General features: G+C 32.6%; 3 protein-coding genes and 1 pseudogene across 5 annotated transcripts in view; 1 reads left to right on the top strand and 3 right to left on the bottom strand.

The window, feature by feature from the left end:
• LOC122571846 (protein spaetzle 3) overlaps nucleotides 1-11206 on the bottom strand; it is a 33635-nt gene extending 22429 nt beyond the window's left edge. The window contains exon 1 of one of the 2 annotated variants that reach the window (XM_043736081.1): nucleotides 11107-11206. The gene's annotated coding sequence lies outside the window, so the exon portion shown is untranslated. Of the gene's footprint in view, nucleotides 1-940; nucleotides 1333-11106 lie in introns of those variants that run through there. The other variant, XM_043736080.1, reaches the window with a different exon arrangement.
• Nucleotides 9720-15860, top strand: LOC122571719 (annotated as a pseudogene).
• Nucleotides 15861-17122: 1262 nt separating this feature from the next.
• LOC122571847 (GATA zinc finger domain-containing protein 14-like) lies at nucleotides 17123-19215 on the bottom strand. Its single transcript, XM_043736082.1, has one exon. The coding sequence runs from the start codon at nucleotides 19204-19206 to the stop codon at nucleotides 17806-17808; it is 1401 nt and encodes a 466-aa protein (XP_043592017.1). The 5' UTR covers nucleotides 19207-19215; the 3' UTR covers nucleotides 17123-17805.
• A 193-nt stretch (nucleotides 19216-19408) lies between these two features.
• Nucleotides 19409-22847, bottom strand: LOC122571845 (ring canal kelch homolog). 2 transcript variants are annotated; one of them, XM_043736078.1, is made up of 9 exons: nucleotides 22402-22846; nucleotides 22046-22192; nucleotides 21470-21874; nucleotides 21138-21391; nucleotides 20809-21036; nucleotides 20475-20647; nucleotides 20255-20395; nucleotides 19898-20153; nucleotides 19409-19607 (listed from the first exon to the last, which is right to left on the bottom strand). In XM_043736078.1, the coding sequence occupies exons 1-9, from the start codon at nucleotides 22470-22472 to the stop codon at nucleotides 19417-19419; spliced, it is 1866 nt and encodes a 621-aa protein (XP_043592013.1). In that variant the 5' UTR covers nucleotides 22473-22846; the 3' UTR covers nucleotides 19409-19416. The 2 variants fall into 2 exon arrangements, with proteins under 2 accessions (XP_043592013.1, XP_043592014.1); XM_043736079.1 differs by lacking the exon at nucleotides 22046-22192 and having other exon boundaries at nucleotides 22402-22847.

The raw sequence follows: 22847 nt of genomic DNA, 5'->3' as shown, positions 1-22847 counted from the left end.
GTCTTCCGAAGATGCCTGTGAGATGCGAAAGCGATAATGACTCCGTTGATTTACCGGGGAACCGACAAAATTCGACCATAGTCGAACAAGTTTGACCGTTCGTCACTTTCGCTCATCGAATCGCTTTCTTCGAAATCGAATATGTAAACTGTGCTTTCACCTAAAAATAAATCGCGCTCCCACTGTCCGGTTTGTTAAAACGTTTGCTTTCCTTTTCGTTCTTATACACTTATTAAATTCAACCTATCAATTTCATTATCGTCTTCAAGGTACTATTCTCTTTTATTGTGTTATCGATTAATTAAATAAGAGACACTGGGATGGTACATCCTCTGTTAACGATAGTTTTCGATGTGATTACAAAAATGCTAGTTTCTTCGAGGCGGAATGCTTTTGGGCTGTTGCTAATCTGAAGTATTCGATGATTCAAGAGTATACGAGTTAGTCCGGAACGTGGATTAGAACCTGTTCACGATGTCTGTAAATATTTCTTGTTAACTTGCTTTGTATTAGAAACGAGGGGTTCGCTCTTATAAACGTATAAGATACGTATGATAAAATTTGTAATTCGTGAGAACTGTGAGTAAAGTTGAACTTTAACTCATTGTTTCTTTCTGTTGAACTTAAAGTTGAACTGAAACATATGTATGCTCCTAAACGTTAAAATACAGTACCTTGACATACGTGACCGTAGAGACATGGAAGTGCGTGAGAAATTTTTCTAAATAAACAGAAATATCGAGCATCGCTTCGAGTATGTCTCGTTTTCACATCGAGCACCTGAAATACCGCTACATCATGAGGTTAATTCGGCGCTAAAAATTATTTACCCAACATATCGATTATTTTATTCGGCACTGTCGAAGAAGCTTTTTAATCGTAACTGGAACATCGACATCACCGAGATACATTGTTACGAAAAATTCGACGGTCAACTTACCGGATTCAGCGATGCGTTTTAGATTCTTGTGGAGCTCGGCAAACTTAAAACGGAAACACGGCCAACACGCATCGAAACAAAAATCTCATCCGTTGCTTTCACTTTTGGTAATCGAGCGATTTTCAGGCGAAAAGCAGAAGCTGAAAGCGAACGAGAGAGAAACGAAAGACACGGAAGTACGTGACACGGTAAAACGCGATTGATTAACCGGTGGAATCGGGCAGGAAGAAATCCGTGGAAATGCATTCGCAGAGGACGAAACACGTGCTTGCTCGTGCGCGAAACACGAGCAGCTCGTCGAAATCGCCGAGAGGCGTGCGTGACACCGCGCGAAACGCTACGTTGGCGAGCGACAACTGAAAGAGAAGCGTTTTAACTTTAACCAACTCTACACAGAATGGGGATAAAGAGAGGTGTCCCTCGATCATGAAGAGTAGCGCGGCCTGTAAGTTCTCTCTCACTTTTCGCTCCTTGATGTCCCTCTCTTCTGTCTCGTTGCTCCCTACCTTCGATTTCGATCGTTGCTTCACCTTCTCGCAGGAAGATCGTTTAATGGAGCATTTGTTTGTTTTCTTTCTCATCGTTTTCTATAAATTCGTCGATGTTCAAAAACGATGGCTTTCTTTTTAGTCCGCGCAGTTCAGCCGCATGTACTATATAGGTATTCATATATACTTTGCATATCAATGCCATGTACATTCAAGTATCAAATCTAAAAAGCAAAGCAAATGGTTCGCTCTTTTACTTTTATTTTCTATTCTGTGATAATAATATTTCGCATCTCATGAAATCACTTTTAGCATTTCGTATGTTTTATATCGACTATATTTTTCTTCCTTTATTTTTTATATTTTATATTTCTCATCTGCAAATTTTACTCTTTACGTTTTCTCTTATCTCTGCATGCAGATCGTTCATCATTTATTCGTTAAGGGACGAGTTAGATAGAGAGAAAGAAGAAGAGAATTTCTCACGAAAAGAACGTTTTATTACGTACTATCCGCGTTCTTGTTCTTGCAGCATAAATAAAGCATTCGAATCACGGCCGTAAACGCGGCGCGACGAGACGGTTAAACGTAATCGGTCTGTTTAAACTGTTTAAATGCATCGCTTCCTTTCCCATTATATATATGTATAACGACTCTCTTACTTGCATCTAATCTCGCAATTCGGTCTGACGGGTTGTTGCGACTACGCAACACGAGCAAAGATTCACGCCGTTCGATGTTCGAGCGCCAGATGAAGACGAAAAAGAAGAAAGAAAGCCAGAGGGGAAGGAAGGTATCACGAGGTTGAACTGTATGGCAACGAGCAGTTATTACAACCCTATCACGTGTCTACCATCGTTTCAACCGTCTTTTTTCATTCGCGTGTTTCTTCTCTGTCGAGGGACATTTTTATCGCGTTCTCGAGGTGCCTTCTCCTCTCGAATCCTTTAGATGCATCGCGCTCCAGAACCTTTCATTTCTTTGCACGTAGAACGGTATAACTGTATCGGAATCTGCAAGGGGCCCACCTACGTTCACCTTCTGTGTTCCGAGATACTGTACGTGTCTATCCACGGATGCTAAATGCTCGTCCCTAGTTTCAAAGAACCACGCGTTCCATTATTTGCGGTTTCTAACTTGAACAGGTAATGCGAATACATGTTCAAGGAAATGTACATATCTTCGGTTTCATTCGTCTCAAGGCTCTTTCTTTCCATGGTATTTCCGCTCAGTTGCAATGGATACACGTAGCTCGAAAGGGAATTATCAATAATAATTAATGCCGTAAAATCTTCCCTAGAATGTATTTTTTTTATATCTTTTTGCGAAGTAACGTTTCAATGATCAAATTATTAGCGTCTAAAAATTTGGAATCAGTTCGAATATATTTAAGGTTTATGGAGAAAAAAAATAACGTAGTTTGCTATTACTTGTCCTTAGTACATTTAGTATAGGCTTTCCGCGAATTAGATAGTTAATTTCACTTAGTATATTTGAAATTTTTGGCTACATAAAAGATTAAATATGAGAACGGAGAAAATCAACGATACTGTAACAAGAATCGAAATTCTGAGAACATTTTTAGTAAATATAAAGCAATAATCGTAATCTATCCTCTTTGCTATGGTGTATAATAATTTAAAATATGTAAAAATTCAAGCATCTATTCGTCTGTCTTTTATTTAAAAATTCTGGTTCACTTTTTCTTAAACAAGTAATCACGAATTTTTAAGCGGTAATTTAATATCTTTGATGAAATTAGAATACCTGCTAACTTCTACAGAATTTTTGGAAAGTGTATTGCAATTTTTTCCCAAAAGGATACACCGAATCCCTTCGTATATACCATTGAGAAATCGAATTTGTAAATCTTGCTAGGAAAATCAAGGGAATACATTTGCAACCAAGTGTTTTTAAACGACGCTATTTCATTCTTTTAGCCAAAGCAGAACTAATGAAGCGTATTTAACACTAGGTTTACGGGACCCGTCAATTTGACGGATTTCGAACTCCGAAATGAAATATCTCAAAAACCATAGCACCAATTTTAACCATTTTGCATCGTAAATTAATCATTTCATCTAAAGAATTTATACACAAAATTATTTTTTCCTAGGCTTTCTAATTTTTTAAATCTGTATGTAGTATACCTATCTCTACGGGATCCGTCAAATTCACGGGTAAACGAAAATACGCATTTTTCTTTAAAAAATCGATTCATTCAAATTAAGTCTGAAAGAAACAATATTAGGCTTCATGTTTAAATAAATTATTAATAAATAAAAATCTTTTTTTTAAATTATCACTAAAAAAATAATAATAACATTAACGATACAGGGTAATCATATCTATTGAGCGCATTTTTTACAAATACACTGAATGTTGTTTGTGCATTTTCCGCATACGATCTTTTTGCAANCTTGGCAGCTTTTTCGCACTTCTGACGTTGAAGGTGACAGAAATGAAGCGTCTGATCTTTGGCAAATGTTCTCCTTGTTTTCTCCAGCTAATTCCTCGGCTAAACAAAATATGAATTTCTTTCTGGATATTTTCGATCCGGTGCACTCTTTATATAATATCCACGCGTTTATCGCTGCCAAATCCAAAATATTGAAAAAGACTTAAAGGGGCCATCGGAAACTCCCTGCTTTCACACTATATTTGCGTGCCATTTGATCAACAACGTCCACACCAAACTTTGTTTTATTGTAAAAAGCAATGGTTTCTGGAACACGTTTATAATTATCTTCTACTCGTACACCTTAGAAGGAGGACTTTTACTTTAGGTTTACTTTTATACACAGTCACCTTGTCCTTTTTTTCCTTCGCTGTTTTTTGGCAGTTCTCTTTTATTCGACCGGATGGTCCCAACCAAAGTTGTTTTTTGTGCAAGCAATTTTTTAGCTAGCGGGATGCTTGTAAAGAAATTGTCTGTCGTTATATTTCTGCCTCGTTGTAAATATGGTTCGGCTAATTTTAGTGTTACAAACTCGCCCAACAGTATTGAGCATCGAGTTTCATCTTTCTCCATATAAGGAAAACCATTCAAAATATATTTTGTTTGGACGTCAACTGCTAACCAAAACTTAATGCCAAATTTATGGGGCTTATTCGGCATATATTGTGTAAATCTGCATCGGGCTTTCGTTGGAAATAATTGTGCATCTATTGAAATATTTTCATATGGCCTATAACAAACCTGGCTATTACTTATAAATCTGTTCCATATTTCGAATATCAGCGCAAATTTGTCTATTTGTCTCTTGTTTTAGGGATTTCGTTGGCATAGGCATAAGCAATTTCGTTGAAGACGAAAATAAACACTCAGGCCATACAATCCGCTTTAGGTTACATTATCGAGATCGATATCAATCGCGATTGAGAGATGCCGAATTGGAGGCATCTTAGTAAAGACTTTTCTTTCATTGTTATATTTATTATTGGAGGAATCACTTTACGAACGAAGCAAACATATAAGGTTTATTTCTGAAACCAACTAATCCGTCAATTTGACGGGTCTCGTAGAGATAGGTATACTACATACAGATGTAAAAAATTAGAAAGCCTAGGAAAAAATAATTTTGTGTATAAATTCTTTAGATGAAATGATTAATTTACGATGCAAAATGGTTAAAATTAATGCTATGGTTTTTGAGATATTTCATTTCGAAGTTCGAAATCCGTCAAATTGGCGGGTCCCTAAACCTAGTGTTAATGTTATTGTTATTTTTTTAGTGATAATTTAAAAAAAAAGACTTTATTTATTAACAATTAATTTAAACGTGAAGCCTAATATTGTTACTTTCAGACTTAATTTGAATAAATAGATTTTTTAAAGAAAAATGCATATTTTCGTTTACCCGTCAATTTGACGGGTGCTCGTATAGATAGGTATGTACGAAACGCCCGTAAACTTAGTGTTAAAGCACGAAAGTAAACATAATAAGGAACAATCTTAAATACAAATATGAATTATTCAACCATAAACAACGTATGTATTTTGCTATGTCTATTAAATGCAAATGTAGATGCCTAAGAGGCGGAGGGGGGAGAAGACAAATAAAAATCGAGCAATTCATTCGCGTGGCAAGTATGCGCAGGAAATATCCTCAGCGAAAGTTGTTAAGGAAAATTACAATGAGCTAACCGAATCTTTAACCTTTTTCGTATCTTTTACATTTTATTCGCAAAGACTTAACTTTCTTAATACAGGTGCGTATCTTATTCTCAGAATCAATTGACAAATGTTTGTTCATCGGTGTAAAAGCGTTCTGTGTAATGCTTGTATTGTGAAATCGTTTGTGCATGATTATTCTCTGTTCTCTTACTGTGGTAAGTAAGCCGTATACGAGCAACGACAGCGTTAGATGTACAGCGATAATAGCAGGAGAAAATAAAATCCTTTATGCGAAAGAACATGAAACGTAAGGGGTGACATAAAAATATGATTTTAATAGATTTGTTATTCGTTTGAGAATGTTCCGATTCGATACAAACAGATATAATGATTCACGTAGTTACAATGAAACAAAAGTGCAGAATGGTTTTCCTACTCGTCACTTTACACACGTAAAAAGAATTTTACGATACCTACTACTTATTTGCGATACATCGTTACTTAAGTATAATGTCACTCGTATAAATTATTTGGAAACTACAATAATTACGTGAGACAAGTGCTTCGCGCTATTTAAATACAGAAGTGGTTTAAGTTAATGCAATTAATAAGTACTTTCAAAATTGAATTAAGGAGCACAACTCTGTTGTTTTCATCGCACAGTGTGCAAAGAGTTCTGTGTAAAGAAAATGTGGTTTAATAAAAATTTGTCGTCATGTTATAGGATTATATAACGAGCATTAAACACCTATATCATAAACCTTATGCTAAAAATTTGTTCCATTTCTTATTCTTTTCACTCCAGAATATTGAATTTACATTGACGAGGTTCAAATTGCGATTTTATAAGGAATCAACGTTGTGGAGCATGTAACACAATTTTCTGGAAATTAACCATTTTTACTAGGAAACATCAAACAATATACAATTTATCGCACGAATTTGCACAAAGGGACACTGTCAAACTGATTTGTCGAAATTTATGCCGTTTCTACGAAGTGCGTGCCAATGGCGTTCCGTTTCTCTTGGGATATGTACATTTCATATCGAACAACTGATTATTTAAAGCAACGTAAATGTCTCGTTAATCGTTGCTTATACAGATCCCACAATTACCACTTTGATCATAATTTCCGCATTGAACATTTATTTGTTGCTGGTGCCTGAACCAAGTTACTTGATAAGTAAATAGAAGACTGAAAAATCGTACATGATAGATTTCCTCGGTTTCTCTTTCGCTTTCGTCATGATGCAACCGTAATCTTGACATCCTTAAAAGCTAATGATTCGTGTCGGTATTTTTCATATTAGAAATTATATTTTCAAAAGAATACCTGAAGCCCGTGTTCTAAATATTTCGCGTCAGTAAGATTTTGTTTCCGAGAAAGTGAAGTCTTTACTTTGATTCATTGCTTTATAGAACTAAGAAAGTAAAAGGAAGAAGCAAAAACACGTTTAATCTAATCAAAAATTCGAACAATGAGTTACGAATTATTAAGCTGCGGATGTTCGTGCAAATTTTATATGTCAAAATATGTGAAATGTATACGAAATTGACGTAAAATTAAACGTGTCAAAGATATGTGAAGATATATTAGAAATAGTACGATATAACCCTTTTCAAATTCCTAAATTACGTCTTATGAAATTTAACATGGAATTTTTGATTGTATAGCATTGATCTATTTTCGGTATATTATACATTGCTACCACATACATATTCGTACGAATCGTAAAACAATATAATTTGCGCATATTAACTTTTGTCAAGCTGAAGCTAAAATTGAAAATAGAGATACAAGTCTCGACTCTTTTTATCGGATTTTTACAGTGACGGTGGTTCCCGAGATACGGCTTCGGCCTTGCTATCTTTTAGATACATCTCGCACGTACGTATGGTACAATCACTTCGTGAAATTGAATGTACGATAGGAAGAACTTATGTTACTACTTAGCAAGCTATAAACGGATATAAAAGAACACAGGCTAATGCGAACGATTTTCGAAGGTAATGATCAGTATAATCATTGCAAATAATTGTAAAAACATACGATCGTGTAAATCGCTTTTATCCGATAGTTTTTACATTCGGTTGTTCGTTTCATATTTTCTAAGAATTTTATAAAAATATCGATCGTCAATCGAATACGCCTTTACTAAAATTGTAACTAAATCGTAGCGGAACATTTTTATGAAAATGCGTTATAAGTACTGTATTAACAAGGGGATTTTTCGTTATGTACATCTTAAATAGGTAATTTTTCTATTCGTTGCATATTTTGTCGATACTAGCTGGCAATAATGATATGTAAATGGGGTTGTGATAAATTATAGATCGTATTACACGCATTAACTTAGAATTACGTAAAGAAATAGTAATATTGAAAGACCAGGATATGATCTGGAATAAATCGGTATAATTAATGAGTTTCAGAAACCCATATTGACAAACCAATCAGCCTTATAACTGCTACCTCTGGTTTTGTTTCGAGGAATGTAATGACCTGTTTCACCAAGTAATCGATTTCATCGTCGCGTACGCTACTAAAGAAAGGCTGATAAACATCGATTTCGATCAACGACCAAATAACTTCCTGTCAATTTCTGCTCCACCCACTCTACAAGGACTTCTTTTGCCTTAGGCGTATTTATTGCAGGAAACTATAAACATACAAACGTAAAAAGTACTGGTCCGGAACCTTAGTCCATCGTATATTACTATATTAATCATGTAGTTATTTTTAATAACTCGACATGACTTTTACGAGTTTCTTTGGGTGGTAAATAAAATGAGATGAATATCTTGAATTTTATTCTACAGATCTATTTAATTCATACGGTGTAAATGCTTAAAAGCTGCCTAATGTTTCAGATTTAGTAATATACCGATCATGTAAGTGTTTGTACATACAGGTATTAATTTGCCAATTGATCACAACTAATTTGAATAGTATAACTTTTTTCGAATTTCTATTATTTTTATCTAAGGACACCTTAAGCTTTAATAATAATAATAATAAACATTTATTACGAGTTTTTGCGTATAATATAAAACGTAGATGTGTCTATCGCGTCGTATCAATTTAGAAATTATATACTACGATATAAAATGTACATGATCCGACCGATTAACACGTACAAGCGGACATAAAGTGATTCCTTATGAAAAAATAAGAATACAATTTTCGGGTATCAGTTTTCGGGAAAATCGATTTTGAAAATTCATCAAATATGCAAGTAGGAGACAAGTTCTTTAATCGAACACGTTCAGACTTTGTTTCCTTCGAAACGAAGCTTCGAGAAAATTTTTATCCTACACTTTCCACTTATTGTCGCACATGAAATAAACTCCCATCGATTGTCAAAATTCCTATCTTTACTTGCGAATTAGACGATCACAATCACGTATACTTAACAAGATTCTAAACTCATTTGTCATTTGCTAAAATGCAACCCCAACGCAATTTCATTTTTGTTTCGAGTCACAGACTCTCTAATCACTTTATTGGTATCAGGAAATTTAAACCACCCTGTATATACCTACTTATTTTCGTTGTAGCAATTTATTTATAATCATCTATGTACACTATATTTGAAAAAGTATATAGATCGGTAATCTCAATGTTAAAAAGCGTAAGAATCATAAAAAAATTCGTACAAAATACCTCGCATTTATTCGATGCAGCGGAGTATCGGTTACCCGGAGTTCCGTATTATTCGAGATATTTCGAACTTCAGCATAACTTCACTTTCTCCGAAATTTCAACTCGAGGAGTACGAAAGTGTACATAGGTATCGTGAAAGCAGTCAAACCTTTAACCGACCAAATAATTAATTAGACCTAAATACGTGTACAACGTTACATCATCAAAATCTTTCCTATGATTTTATTATACAATTTACGAACACTGACAGACCTTTCCGTATTATCCGAGTTTTCGATTATCCGAAGTAGACCCGATTGATCGAGGTTCTACCGTATCTCAAGATGTTTTAAATCAACAATTTTTTTCAGAATATACGACCGTAATGTTCGAAAAATATTTCGTGATGACAAAGGGTTACACTTAGACTTTTATCTTCTTTTTATTTTACGATTTATAAAACCGCGAAAGTTTTATTTCAACATAAAGATTTGAAATAATTGCGGTATTGATCGAGATTGAGATTATTAATGCCAGCAGTAGTAGACCATTCTGATTGCAATCGTTTGCCTCTAACTTTGATCTTAGATACTAAGCATCAGATAAACATCGTTTCTCCAAGTAATTACAAACTATGGTAATTTGTCTTTTATAAACGACTGAAATAATTGCATGATAATGATCAACCACCGAATATGGTAAATCGACGATTCGATGTGATTTTACGCGGCAGTTATCGAACCTATTATTCAGAATATTGCGGTAAACGAGAGTTCAGTGTCACTGACTTTGATCATTTTAACGTCGCAAACATCTGACGATAAGAAAAGATAAGTTGCGAAAATTTACACGATTAGTATCTTAAAAATTCTGAAACGGTAACAATACTATAATAAAATAGGATCGTAAATGTGATACGCGTAAAATGCATCGAAAACGTCAGAACCAGGAACGTGCATGCCGCGTGAATCGACACACGCCAGTGAACCCGAAGAAAAGACTGACAATGAAAGGGGGTCAGATGTATGGTATAGGCGCAATACAGAATAATTTTGCACTGTTTACTCTTTAGCTTCCTATTATAGATTCGATGAGAATTGAATAATACGTATTACTGCAAGAGAATGTTTAAGATAATATCAAAGGAGAAATAGAAGATTTGAGTGAGCGCTGTAAAATCGAACATATCGGTAATTAATTTTATAAATATTAAAACTCTGTTCAACGTCTATCACAATGTTTTATCAAAATCATATTTGAACAATTGTACAATTCGTCGCAGAATTTGGCATGCTGTATATTTAATTTACGGAGTAAAATGATGCTATGAATCATTCAAAAATATATCAACGTCAGTCAGTGTGAATACCAATAATTTCCTCTCTTATGTAATTCATTTAATATTATAATTATATAAAATTTCGATCATGAGAAACCGAGTAGTATAAGCAAACCACAGATCTGCATTGGCACAAATGTGGTCCTTCAGCGAGAAATTCGATTACAGGTATGTTTGTGTTTTATGTTATACGGGATACATCCTCGGATAAGACTCGTATACTGTAACGAAGCGTTGAATTTAATATAACTTAGGTGCTCTTTAACGTCTATTAATAACGCTAAACTTTCACAGGTATTTCTAGAGGTTGTATAGCTATCATAATAGTTTATGCGCGCAATAAGAAATTAGTCAGTGGTCCAACGTTAAGAGCAAATTGCCAGAGGAAAGGACGCGTACCGTTACATACGATGGTAACCCCGTAGAAAAACCTGAAAGCGGACCAGATGCCTGCTGCGCAAAGGCCCGTGATAGGTATATGCACCTCGCTCGGTTCCTTGTGCAATCAACAATGAACAACTTGCAAACGATTGCAATATAACGTAGTACGAGGGACACGTGCAAACACCTTTCCTTACCCTTGGAAGAAGGAAGCCTCTGAACGAGATCGAGAATTATTGCGACCACTTTCCATCGTGTACAACGCAGATATGCAGTGACGGGTAAAATTCTGGAAATCTACATAAAAATTACGAAATTCTATTAAATGGGAATAAAACTTTTATACATTTTTTTCCTCTTATTCTCTGCAATTTCTTTTATTCGACATTTGGTAAATTTTTTATCATTTGTGAGCTTTTCTAAATAATTTTAATAGCAAAAAAATTATCTATAATATCTTAAAAATCTATCAACGGAAGTTGGTATTTGTTATGTCTCAAATACTATACAATATAATAATATTATTTCAATTTCATACTTTTCTTACTCTGTTTGCATTTTGATTAATTTTACTTATACCACAATGTGATATAGTGTAAGCAGCACTTATTGTTTCCTTTTTTTCATTTGGTTTTAGATGTTTCTTTAGATTTTACTTGTATTACTTATGTTATCACGTATTTACGAATTCCAAAACGTTCACGAAACATGAAACTATTCTAAAAGGTAGTGAAACTATGAAATAGTACGAAAATTCGAAACATCTTATCAACGAATAATTGGAAATTTAAATTTCAATTTGTTTAAACTTTTTTTTGATGTCCGAATTTTTAAACATTTTATGATGATTTTATTTTTCATGAAATTTCATATCCTATCAGATGTTTCTTACTTATTTTTATTATTTATATCTTTTTAATTTTTATTATTTTAATACTTAATAATACTAAATACTTTAATACTAAATACTTAATAATACTAAAAGTAGCAAAGATGGTACGCGTATGTATTGTTTAAAATCTTAGAATGGACGCGATATAAAGAAAAATAAATTCTTGAATAAGAAAAATAATATTCTTCAATGTTAAACTCGTTTACGAGCATGCATTTCAAAGAATTTCATTCCATTTAAAGAACGTCAAAATTTCTACTTTCTACTTTGCAAAGAAATTTATTCAAAATACACATGAAATGACTCGGCGCAAGAAAATCTTAAATCTTGCACACCGGTAACTCTGTAAGATTTAGATTGGAAAAATATTTATTTTCCTTTTCTATAAATACAGTTACTTCTAAATCTATTAGTGTTGTACCACCCATACCGAAACTAAAAAATGAAACGAAATATAAAAATATAAAATATAAAAATAAAATAAATATCAAATGCAATAGATATAAAATTTCACTATATATGCGAAGTTTAGGAATAGAATATTTTTTACCTGATATCAACATATACAAAGTGTTTCATAATAAGTTGGCAATATTTGGGGGACGGATTCAGCATCTAAAAACAATAAAGAAAGTCGATATCAACATATGTCGTATTTCACATTGTTTACGATATATAGCGAGTTTTGTGTTCTATCATTTCGTATCTAATTACTTTCACGTAAGAGATGCACAAGATGACTTCCCTGCATTTCAATGCATGCGTAGAGACATATTTTTTTTCCTCGAGTTTGTCGAAAGTCTCGTTCAATCTTATGGTAAAGTAAACATTTCAACACTTTCGATAGATATTGAGTATACGATGGATTTCAAGTATTCCCACAAATAAAAATCCAATGAAGCTATACATTGAAAGGAGAATCATTTTGATTGTCTCTCGTGAAAGTAATCAAATACGTCGTAAGTATTCTAATATTATATTCGAGGGAGGAAGGAGATTAATATTTTTAATTACGAAGTATATAAATTTAAACATATGTCAATAATTAAGATTTTAGATGTTTAACTCGACCAAGAGTAAAATGATATAGCCACAGAGGACATCCATTTAAACGACAAAGTAAAAGATATGCGTGTCGACTCATCGATATCGTATCTTGGATTTTCCCAATTACGTGTCCTATTTTAATACAATTAAATATCGCGTAAAACATTATAAATGCAACCGGAACCAGGACCTCATTAAAAGAAAATAAAAAAGAAAGGGTGCGCGCGTGCACGTGGCACGAAGACTAGATTTCGTAATTTCTCGGTTACACATTACACTTGCACGACAATTCCGTGATTCACGCATGGTTATGCCGCGTAGCGATAGCGATAAATTATTATTCTGTATCTATAGAATCTAACATGTCATCGTTCTCCGGCTGATTTTTACGAATGCATGGGAGATTCATCTAACTGCGACATAAAACAATAATCGTTTTTCGTATAAAAGAAAGACTCTGATATAATGGAGTATCATTATATCGTTTCAGTCAACGACTTCTGTTCTAACATGTACAGAGAAATATACGATTGTTCCATCGGCAATTCTTTCGTTTGTTTTTTATTTGTTCGTTAGTAAATCGTTAATTTTTTTCTTTTTTTTTTGGTTTATTTCAGACCGATCGGAATTCGAAGGTGACAAGCATATCACCAACGCCCACATACTTCAACTATCGTTCCGACCATCGATCATAATGAATTAACAATTCTGACGCAAGAAACTTGTGCTTCTCTTCTGTTACAAATATTAAACGTATGTGTTCCGAAACTATATTTCATTATGGTCTACTATACTCTACTATACATATAGCATTATAGTACATCCGGATCACACGATCAAGAAACGTATAAAAATTGTACTAACATAGATATTACATTTTACAGTAATCGCTACATATACGTGCTTAAGAAATGTATATGAGCCAGAATATAAAATTTGATTGCTGACCGGAATGCAAACATTATCGATATCAGAGAAAAGGTGAACGTAGCCTTTCTCCTCGTTTTAATTTCACACTGGCGAGGTACATAACCATTCATGTATGGTATTCTCCAACGTGCATTTATGTTAAATAACGTTTTTAAAAGTAGCCTCGCTGAAAACATTTATCATATGTATTATGATTGCGATAAGTCTTCGACATCGTCGCTGATTATGGAATTCTGTCAATACGATAAGTGCAGCCAAAACGATATCTTGCGTAAACATAAGAATTTAACGAAAATGAACATTGTTTGAAGTAAAATAAAGATATTTGGTCGATGTTAATAAATTGTCAATGATTTATCTTGCGTTCATAGAAATATTAAATATTATTTCGTAAAAAGTGATACTGCATTAACTTTTGCTAACTACTTATCGAATGCAATTTGAGTGAATTGAAATTACAAATTTCTAGATAACACAAAAGAAACTTGCTATAGAAACTTAACAATTTAAAGGCTTTATTTAATTTTTTACCATCCACTTATTAAGCATCAAGCGAGTTCAGACTTTGTAACTATTGATTCGAATTAGAAATCTCTGCTTATTGCTTTATAGAAACTTTTGCCTATACAACATATAATTTTGCACCGAGAATTTCCAACAGCTTCTTCAAAATAAACAAATGATCTGAAAGCTGTTTGCAAAGATTCAAATCGTTAATGTAGAAATAAATAAATTTAGTGGAATAGTGGCAAACGAAAATGTGGATGAAAATAAATGTCAGATTCTCAGTACAGGAAGGGTTAAACCACTACTCGAACAAAGTATCGTCGTATCTGAGCGCGTCTGACCATGAGAACCACACCCGTAATATGTACTTGAATACCCGTGGTGCCAAGATACACAAGTTCTCTAACCGTGTACCGTACTGTATAACGTCAGAAACACAATAGCGTTTATCGTCATTCGAGTATTAATAACATTGTTTCTGTGATAAAACGAAATATTCATCGTTTTTGCAGATCACTGTCGTTGGTGGTGCACAAAGGCACGAACCTTCTAAAGAGGATCATGTATCTGTGCATCAGCGATCCCGAAACAGTTTCAGTGAACTGCGCGCTTAAATTTTGTTTACGAGGCTTTACGTGCGAATTCGCAGTAACTCCAAGACGGAAATGTCACAACGACCACACCCCAAATGACATTCAGAGTTCGACGCTCTGGACAAATCTTTGCTCAACTATAAATTATTTATGTATCCATATGTGTGTTACAAAATATTTAAATTACTTTTGATTGGAACATGCACACACACACAAGCAGACAGCGCTTATTCCTGTTTAAATGATTTGTAATTTAACTCTCTGTTCACTTTAATTTTTAAGTCGGCGAATCTTTATATGACTAATTTATTTTCAGCATTCGGTAAATTAGAAAAAAAATATAACAATCAGATTTAACTACACATAACAATACATCGATATTAGGACTATTGTAACACCAAAGTGATAGCAGTTAGCCTTCGCTTATGGGGGAGTGATCAACTTTTCTTAAAGTGCTTATAGATGTATATCGATTGTAAAGACATTTACTCTTGCAAAAGCGCCATGATGTATACTAATTGTATTGCAATTTGAACACGATATATTATAGTATGCTTCTTGTAATTTGTGCATTTTGATGTTTCTACTTGCTGCAATAGAAAGCTAATTGTAAGCGAAACTATAAGTAATTTATATTTTTGTATATAGGAAACAAATATTATTATGTTATTATTTTATATATTTATTGATATCTACGCCTTATCTACTACTCGTTTCGCTTTTATTGTTTTATAATAAAATTAAAATAAAAAAACGTTAAAAGAATTATATTTTAGTAAACAACTATATTATACGATGAACCGAGTATTTTATTAGATTTTTTGATATATATTCTATTATTTGTAATTCTACTATTTTCATTAAACATAAACCAATAATTGTAAATAAATTTTCCTCACAACAAAAATATTTTATACAAGTATTGATTTCTGAAATATAATCTGTATAACATAGTGTTACGATTATAAATCTTTGCTAAAATTTTAATGATTCAAATTAGTAAACAAAAATTAAATTTTTCTATTTCATAACAGAAATAGAAACAAATTAATTTAACACTTAAAACAACTGTATATAAATACCGATTAAAAGCCTCTATGAAAAAGCTTTGTGTACTTAATATAATTTTGAACGAATATAGATATTCAATTTCAATCGATTTATAGGTAATTGAACTTAAACTTGAAGATAATAATTTTGATGTTTAAATTTTCATGCTTATAATATTTGAAAAAAATAATTTTACATAGAGAATTCTGTATAATAACATATTTTATTTAATTGAACGTGTGCCTTAATATAGTCATTAATTATGAAATAGAAAAAATAAATATACATTTGGCAAATCTATCTGGTATTTTTCCTTACATTATAATTCAAGAAACTCATCCAACAGGTTTCCTTAAAAATTGGCTATGTTAGGCGCAAAAATGTTATAAATCCCACCTAAGGATTAATTTCTAAGTTATAACATATTCAAAGATATGTGTAAAGTTGTCCTTATAAGTTTAAACACTACATTTTACTTCGATAAACCTAATATAATTGCCTTAAATTCTTCAACAGTAAACTTATATTTATTTTCAATTATATCTCTAAACTTATCGAATCATTGAAATCAATGATTAGTATATAATTAAACAGTGTTAGAAAAACGGAAAATCCATTTAGAAGAGTAAAACTTTACAAGGACAACTTAATACTGACTAATAACATATCTATTTTGTATTTAAGTATAAGTCAATATATGTTTCCTATTCTAAGACATAAATCGCATGTATAAAAAGATTTTCATTAACTTTTAACGTCATTCTTTATAATAATAATTGCTACAAATTTGTACTTACAATAACTATCAAATTTAAATTAAAACTTACCACCTTTAACATATTCTACCGCAATATTGAATATAAAACGCTTTCTAAAAATAATGAATAATGATCTTAATTTTGTTCATTTCTTTAGTTTTTTGAAAGAATGCGTTTGCGATTTGCTTCGAAAGATCTTAGATACTAAAATTGAAAAATATGACAAAAGCATTCTCTCTTTGGTTCAACAATGATGCCCAAAAAAGGTACACATACGAAATTGAATTATAAAAATTACAATTTTTATACAATTCTTATATTCTTATAATTCTCTATATTATATGTATGTATATATTCTATGTATATAGAATATGTAACACTTAAAATTATTCATTAAAATTATCATAATAAAATTTGCTTTAACTATCATCCATTGTATAAAATTGTTATAAATGAATAAAAAATCATTAACTGAAGTAGTTTCTAAGTTTGTATAAAGTTGCATTGATGAAATAAAACTTCAATAATCATTATTATAATTAATCTATTTAATATTCTTGAACATATATGTGACTGATATTTATATGTACTAAAGTAAGAACATCTTGAATTCTCAATGCACATATAAAGCGATTTTATTGTCAGTATATGCATGAATTTTGAAATTGCATTGAAATTCTTTCAATATTTATACTTTTTAAAAAATGTTTTAATTTGAACTGATAATCTCCTAATAATTTTTCACTAAAATATTTTTTCTTTTCTAATCACTAATTTATTAATAAGACGAATAGATGAATAAGATACAAAATTACATATACTATGATCAATATCATTAATATTGAGGAAAGCGTATTTTTAATCAGATATCACAAAATATAACACTTCTCAGTTTTATCACTATCCTTTTTATACAAACAAAGGAATACAATGAAGATATTGTGTCTTGTATTTAGTAATTTAGTAATCTAACTAAAATTTAGTAATCATATTTTATGACTAATGGTAAATAATATTTATGAGAAATTAATACATGACAACAAATCCATACATCAAAATATAAACAAAATTTTTGTTTTTTGATGATATAAAGAGTATCATGCAGTAGAAATTCTGGAATTAAGTATCATCACTATCACTTTCTTGCTGCTGTTGAGGTTCTTCTTCCATTGGGGGAACAGTGTCCATATTTCTATCAAAATAATGAGGATTCCAAGCTGGCAACCACCTATGTATGAACCACCAATGCACAGATAATCTACCATGATTACATTCTGCTCTTTCGCATCTACCAAGAAACTGACAAATGCCAGTAACACTTCCGCTCTGATTTCTAATGCAGGAATCGTCACACGTATGTTGACGTTCTGTTGAACGATTAACTGAACAAACAGAAGGATGCGCAGTGGAAGAATTATGCGAAGAAAACATAGATCTAATGTTTGATGTACTAGGTTCGTTATTTGATAATGTACTAGATGCTGACGCATTTGACGTCGAAGCGCCAGGATCTACGTTATTGAATAGATTTCCTCCAGCAGTTGTACTTCCAAGAGCTGAAACACAGGGTCTACCAATATGAACTGTAGCATACAGTGGATTATTAACTGATGGACTACCTCTACTAATCCAATCAAGATATTTGCTAAATTGCGCAGCAGAGTTAGAATTGGGTAGAACTTTCCCTCTGCAAGAACAATTATTAGGATTTCTACAATGACATTCCGTCCTCGATGATTCAGCAGGTCGGCAAGATGTAACAGGCAATTTTACGTAAGAGTATTCACCGCGACAAAAGGGGCATCGACAATTCCTTGGTAACTGATATATGTAATGTCTAGAATTATTTCCAAATGCATCTTGATAACGTAATCTATTATGCAAGTTATGGCAATGATGACACAAATATCTTGTATCTATATGTCTACAAAATGAACACATGCAGTTATAACCAAGTGGATAAATGGCACGTCCAGTTGACGCGTAAGCAATATTTTCTGTCGAAAAACAGTTACGACCTAGCCTACCTAATCTATTCTGACAAAATTGATTAGATAATCGTGATGAATCTAGATAAAATTGTCTTGGCTGGTCATACTGATTTCTAGATTCCATGTCGTTTAAAAAACTTGGAATATAATGATTTAAAATATGGTATTTATAGCAACGAGGATACGTTCTACTACCACAAGAATACCGGTCGTCTATTCTTTCATATGTGTGGTCATCCTGATTATTTTGGGCCGTGGGTTCATTATGAGCAACTTCATTATTATTTTCAGTATTTTCATCGTCATCGTCGTCGTCATTATCCAGTCTTTCATAAATATTTTCTTCTGGTTCCTGTAGTTGTCGATTGCGATTATAATTATGAACTAAATCTACTGGATTTTGATAGTTTGGGTTGAGATTTGAGTGCATTTGAACCGAGCCACCAGGTCGATTTTGGAAGCCCCGTGAACCACGACCTATGTTCTGATAGCTATCATCTCTTTCTTGATTATTCCTATTCTGATTCATAACTGCAGCAGCTACCTCACCATTTTCGTATCGCTGACATACACAACGCAGACCTTGGCAGTTATGCCCAGCACCACGATATTGTTGAAGTACATTCTGGTCTGGATTCTGGACTTGTATACCGCTGGGCCCGGCTTCCCGTGATTGATCCGACGTTTCGGCACCCGGGTCTGTATTTTGCTCTAATATATGCCCAGCGGATTGTAATCCTCACATCGATGTTGTAGACGGCATGGGTTTATCGATTATTGCTACTCCTGCATAACTGCGACCAATTCCCATGCAAGTTGGAAGAGTTGTCCAAGTATCCGTTCTTGGAGAATATACTTCTACAGATGCCAGACTGGATGATCCATCATCACCACCGACCACATACAGAAGACCATTTAGTGCAACTACACCTAAAGAACAAAAATATTTTTCATATTACACCACTTTTGTAAGAAAGAATTTAACTTGTCATATAGATATCTATGAGTCAAAATGTTTATATTTCTTTTTCAAAAATAAAAGAGAACTCCATATCATCTTATGAATTTTGTTTTATCTTAAAAAATACAAAGTGTTTTGTAATTTTATAACTTTCCCTTGTAAGAGAAAATGAAGAGTATTAATATATTTTTGGAATTTTATGCTTTGTGAGGATATCTGCATAAATTCTCATAACTTAAACTAAAATAAAGGTATTTACCAGCATTTCTACGACAAAGAGCCATATCACTAACTGGAGTCCATTGATTAGTATCTGGGTTGAACGCTTCTACACTTTTCCTGACCAATGGACCATCATGTCCTCCTACAGCATATAAAATACCATCTAAAACACCAACACCAGCACCGCTGCGACGTGCCGACATATCAGGCACTGGTTTCCATTGATCTTTTTCTGGATTGTAACATTCGACACTAGATAAACATTGTCTAGATACCCCATCATAACCACCAACCTACAATTAATAATTTTCAATTTTAAGTATTTAAAAATAATTTGCTACCATTTTTATATCGTCTCATTATTTAATTGATTTAGTTTTATTAATAAGCTTACAGCATATAATAGTCCCTTAACAACACCCACACCAACACTACTTCTACGTGTTGACATTGGTGCAATTAACCTCCATTCGTGTGTTCTTGGATCGTAAACTTCAGCAGAATTAAGACCAGTTGATCCATCAAATCCACCAACCTAGTATTTTAAAATAACAAAGAAATATTGATAAACAAAATTAACAACATTGCATATATGTAATATATAAACTATTTACAGCATATATGCAATTTCCAAGGACTGCTACACCAAGCGTTGATCTTCTTGCCTCCATTTCTGGGCAAGGTGACCACTGGTCTGTAGCTGCATCATAAATGTCTACTGTTCGTACTCTAAGAGATCCATTAAATCCTCCAACAGCATATACACGGCCACCAAGGACGGATAAACCTGTATGTTAAACTTTATATAATAATTTATAGGAAATAAACCTATATGTTAAACATTATATAATAATTTATAGGGAATAAACCTACATATTAAACATTATATAATAATTTATAGGGAATCATTATACATTGGTTTCATTTAAAATATGGAATATTATTTACCAGCTCTACAACGACGTGTAGGTAACTCAGAGACTTGGTACCACTTCTCTTCTTTAAAATCATAACATTCTACACTTCTAATTGCTTTTGGAGCTTGTCCTCCTACAACTAATAACACTTTTGGTAAACCTCTAGGTTGTCTAGGTTTTGTACGAGGAGTTTTGAACAATGATTTTTGTTCTCCTTTAAGAAGGTGATACTTTAAAGCTTCGATCAAAAAATCTTTGCCTATAATAAAATGAAAAATTTATATAGTTCAGTCTCTTACATTAAATTATGGCAATAAAATACGTCACATCTTTATGTTTGGCATACATTTTGTTACTTACATTGTAAATTTGCTTTAAGAAGTGGTTCTTCCTCTACACGTTGTACTAAATATTCTTGAGATAATAAAGGTAAGCGTACATGTTCCATTAATTGTGCTAAATCAGCTTGTCTTTTTTCTAAATCATGATGTACCCATGATATTACGCATTCATACACTTTTTCTTCAGAAGGTACCATTAAGCAGTCACTGCAGATTAATTTAGCTACTTGTTGTGGTGCTAATGTTAAAAATTCTTCACCATCCACTACTTCCCTGTACGTAATAGAATATTTATAGTTAAAGTAAAAAGATATTTTGGCTATGTAGAAATAACAATATTTCAGTGCTTACGAGAAATGTTGTTCAATATAGCTATCTGCATGTGATAATAATTCTAGACAACCATGAAGGTCAGCAAATGCACGAATTCCTAAACAATTTGATGGATGTAATTGAGCTTGTAAGAAATCACAACATGCATCTCGAACATCAGTTAGTTGCAAAAGATTTGCAGCTGGTAATAATACTTGTACATTATCTTCAGTTACATGAACCTCTGCAGAATATACATAATCTACTAATAATTCAAGTGCAGAATAATCTACACCTTGTAACGTTATCCTTTCTTGATCTCGTTCCTCAAAACTTGTAAACATAGCATAAAAATAAGGACTGCAAGCAGCCAGAACCATTTTATGTGCAGGTACTTCTAAGCCTCCGTCTGCCACCAAAATTACGTCGCATAATAAATTTTTCCTAATAAATAATCACATTATTTTTGGTATTAAATATAGGCCTATAGATGATAAAAATAATCCAAAAAGAGGCTCTAATGTAATTTTCTCTTTTTTGGATTTTTATGACATGTCTTTTATATTATAGTAATACAATACATATATGATAAAATAAGCAGTATATGTTTCTTACTTTCGCATTTCATTAATAACATCAAATGCCCGATTTGTATGATGATGATTTCTATATGGTGGTTTATCTTTTCCACCTTCACGGGGTATGTGTTTTTGTGAACTTTCATCCAAAGAATTTTGACTAGCATATCTAAGTAACAAACAACTACAAAAAAATAACGTTTCATTACTTCAAGAAAATCAAAATTACAAAAGACAAAGATTTGTTTATATTTATTAATCAGAAACCCCATTCAACATATAGATATAGAAATAATGGAAAATATATTGTAAAATTATGACCTCAAGAATATCATAAAATTATGAAAATTGAATATGTGTAACTGAAAGAAATATTGTGTAATGTAATCTCACCTTCCCTTGTTTTCAGAACCATCGTTATTATTGGAAGCATTTTGCACTTGATTTTGTCCCGCCGACTCCATTTCGATTATTTAATTTCTTAATAAAGCCGAAAAATATAATTCTAATAGCTTAATTGATGACACAAATAAAGTTCGTTTATTTGTACAAATATCGATTCACTAAATCGAACAAACATCATCAAGTGTAGAATCAGCTGTGAAAGAAACGAAAACGACGCTTCCGATTTTGTTATCGGTTTACACCGAAACGCGAAGCGACATTTACAGATATATGTCGCGTGATATTGGACCGATAAGATGAGATAAAGAATTCACAGAGAAATTTATAACTGCCAAAATGTCAATAACAATACTCTAATAAAGGATATAAACACTAGGATCAAACTTTCTTATTCAATTCTCGAACGTGATTTGCTCGTTTCGTTGAAGAAAATA

The sequence above is a fragment of the Bombus pyrosoma genome, linkage group LG10 (assembly GCF_014825855.1).
Source record: "Bombus pyrosoma isolate SC7728 linkage group LG10, ASM1482585v1, whole genome shotgun sequence".
Lineage (NCBI taxonomy): Eukaryota > Metazoa > Arthropoda > Insecta > Hymenoptera > Apidae > Bombus > Bombus pyrosoma.
Note: the sequence above shows the minus strand (reverse complement) of the source record. Positions and strands in the feature narration are given on the sequence as shown.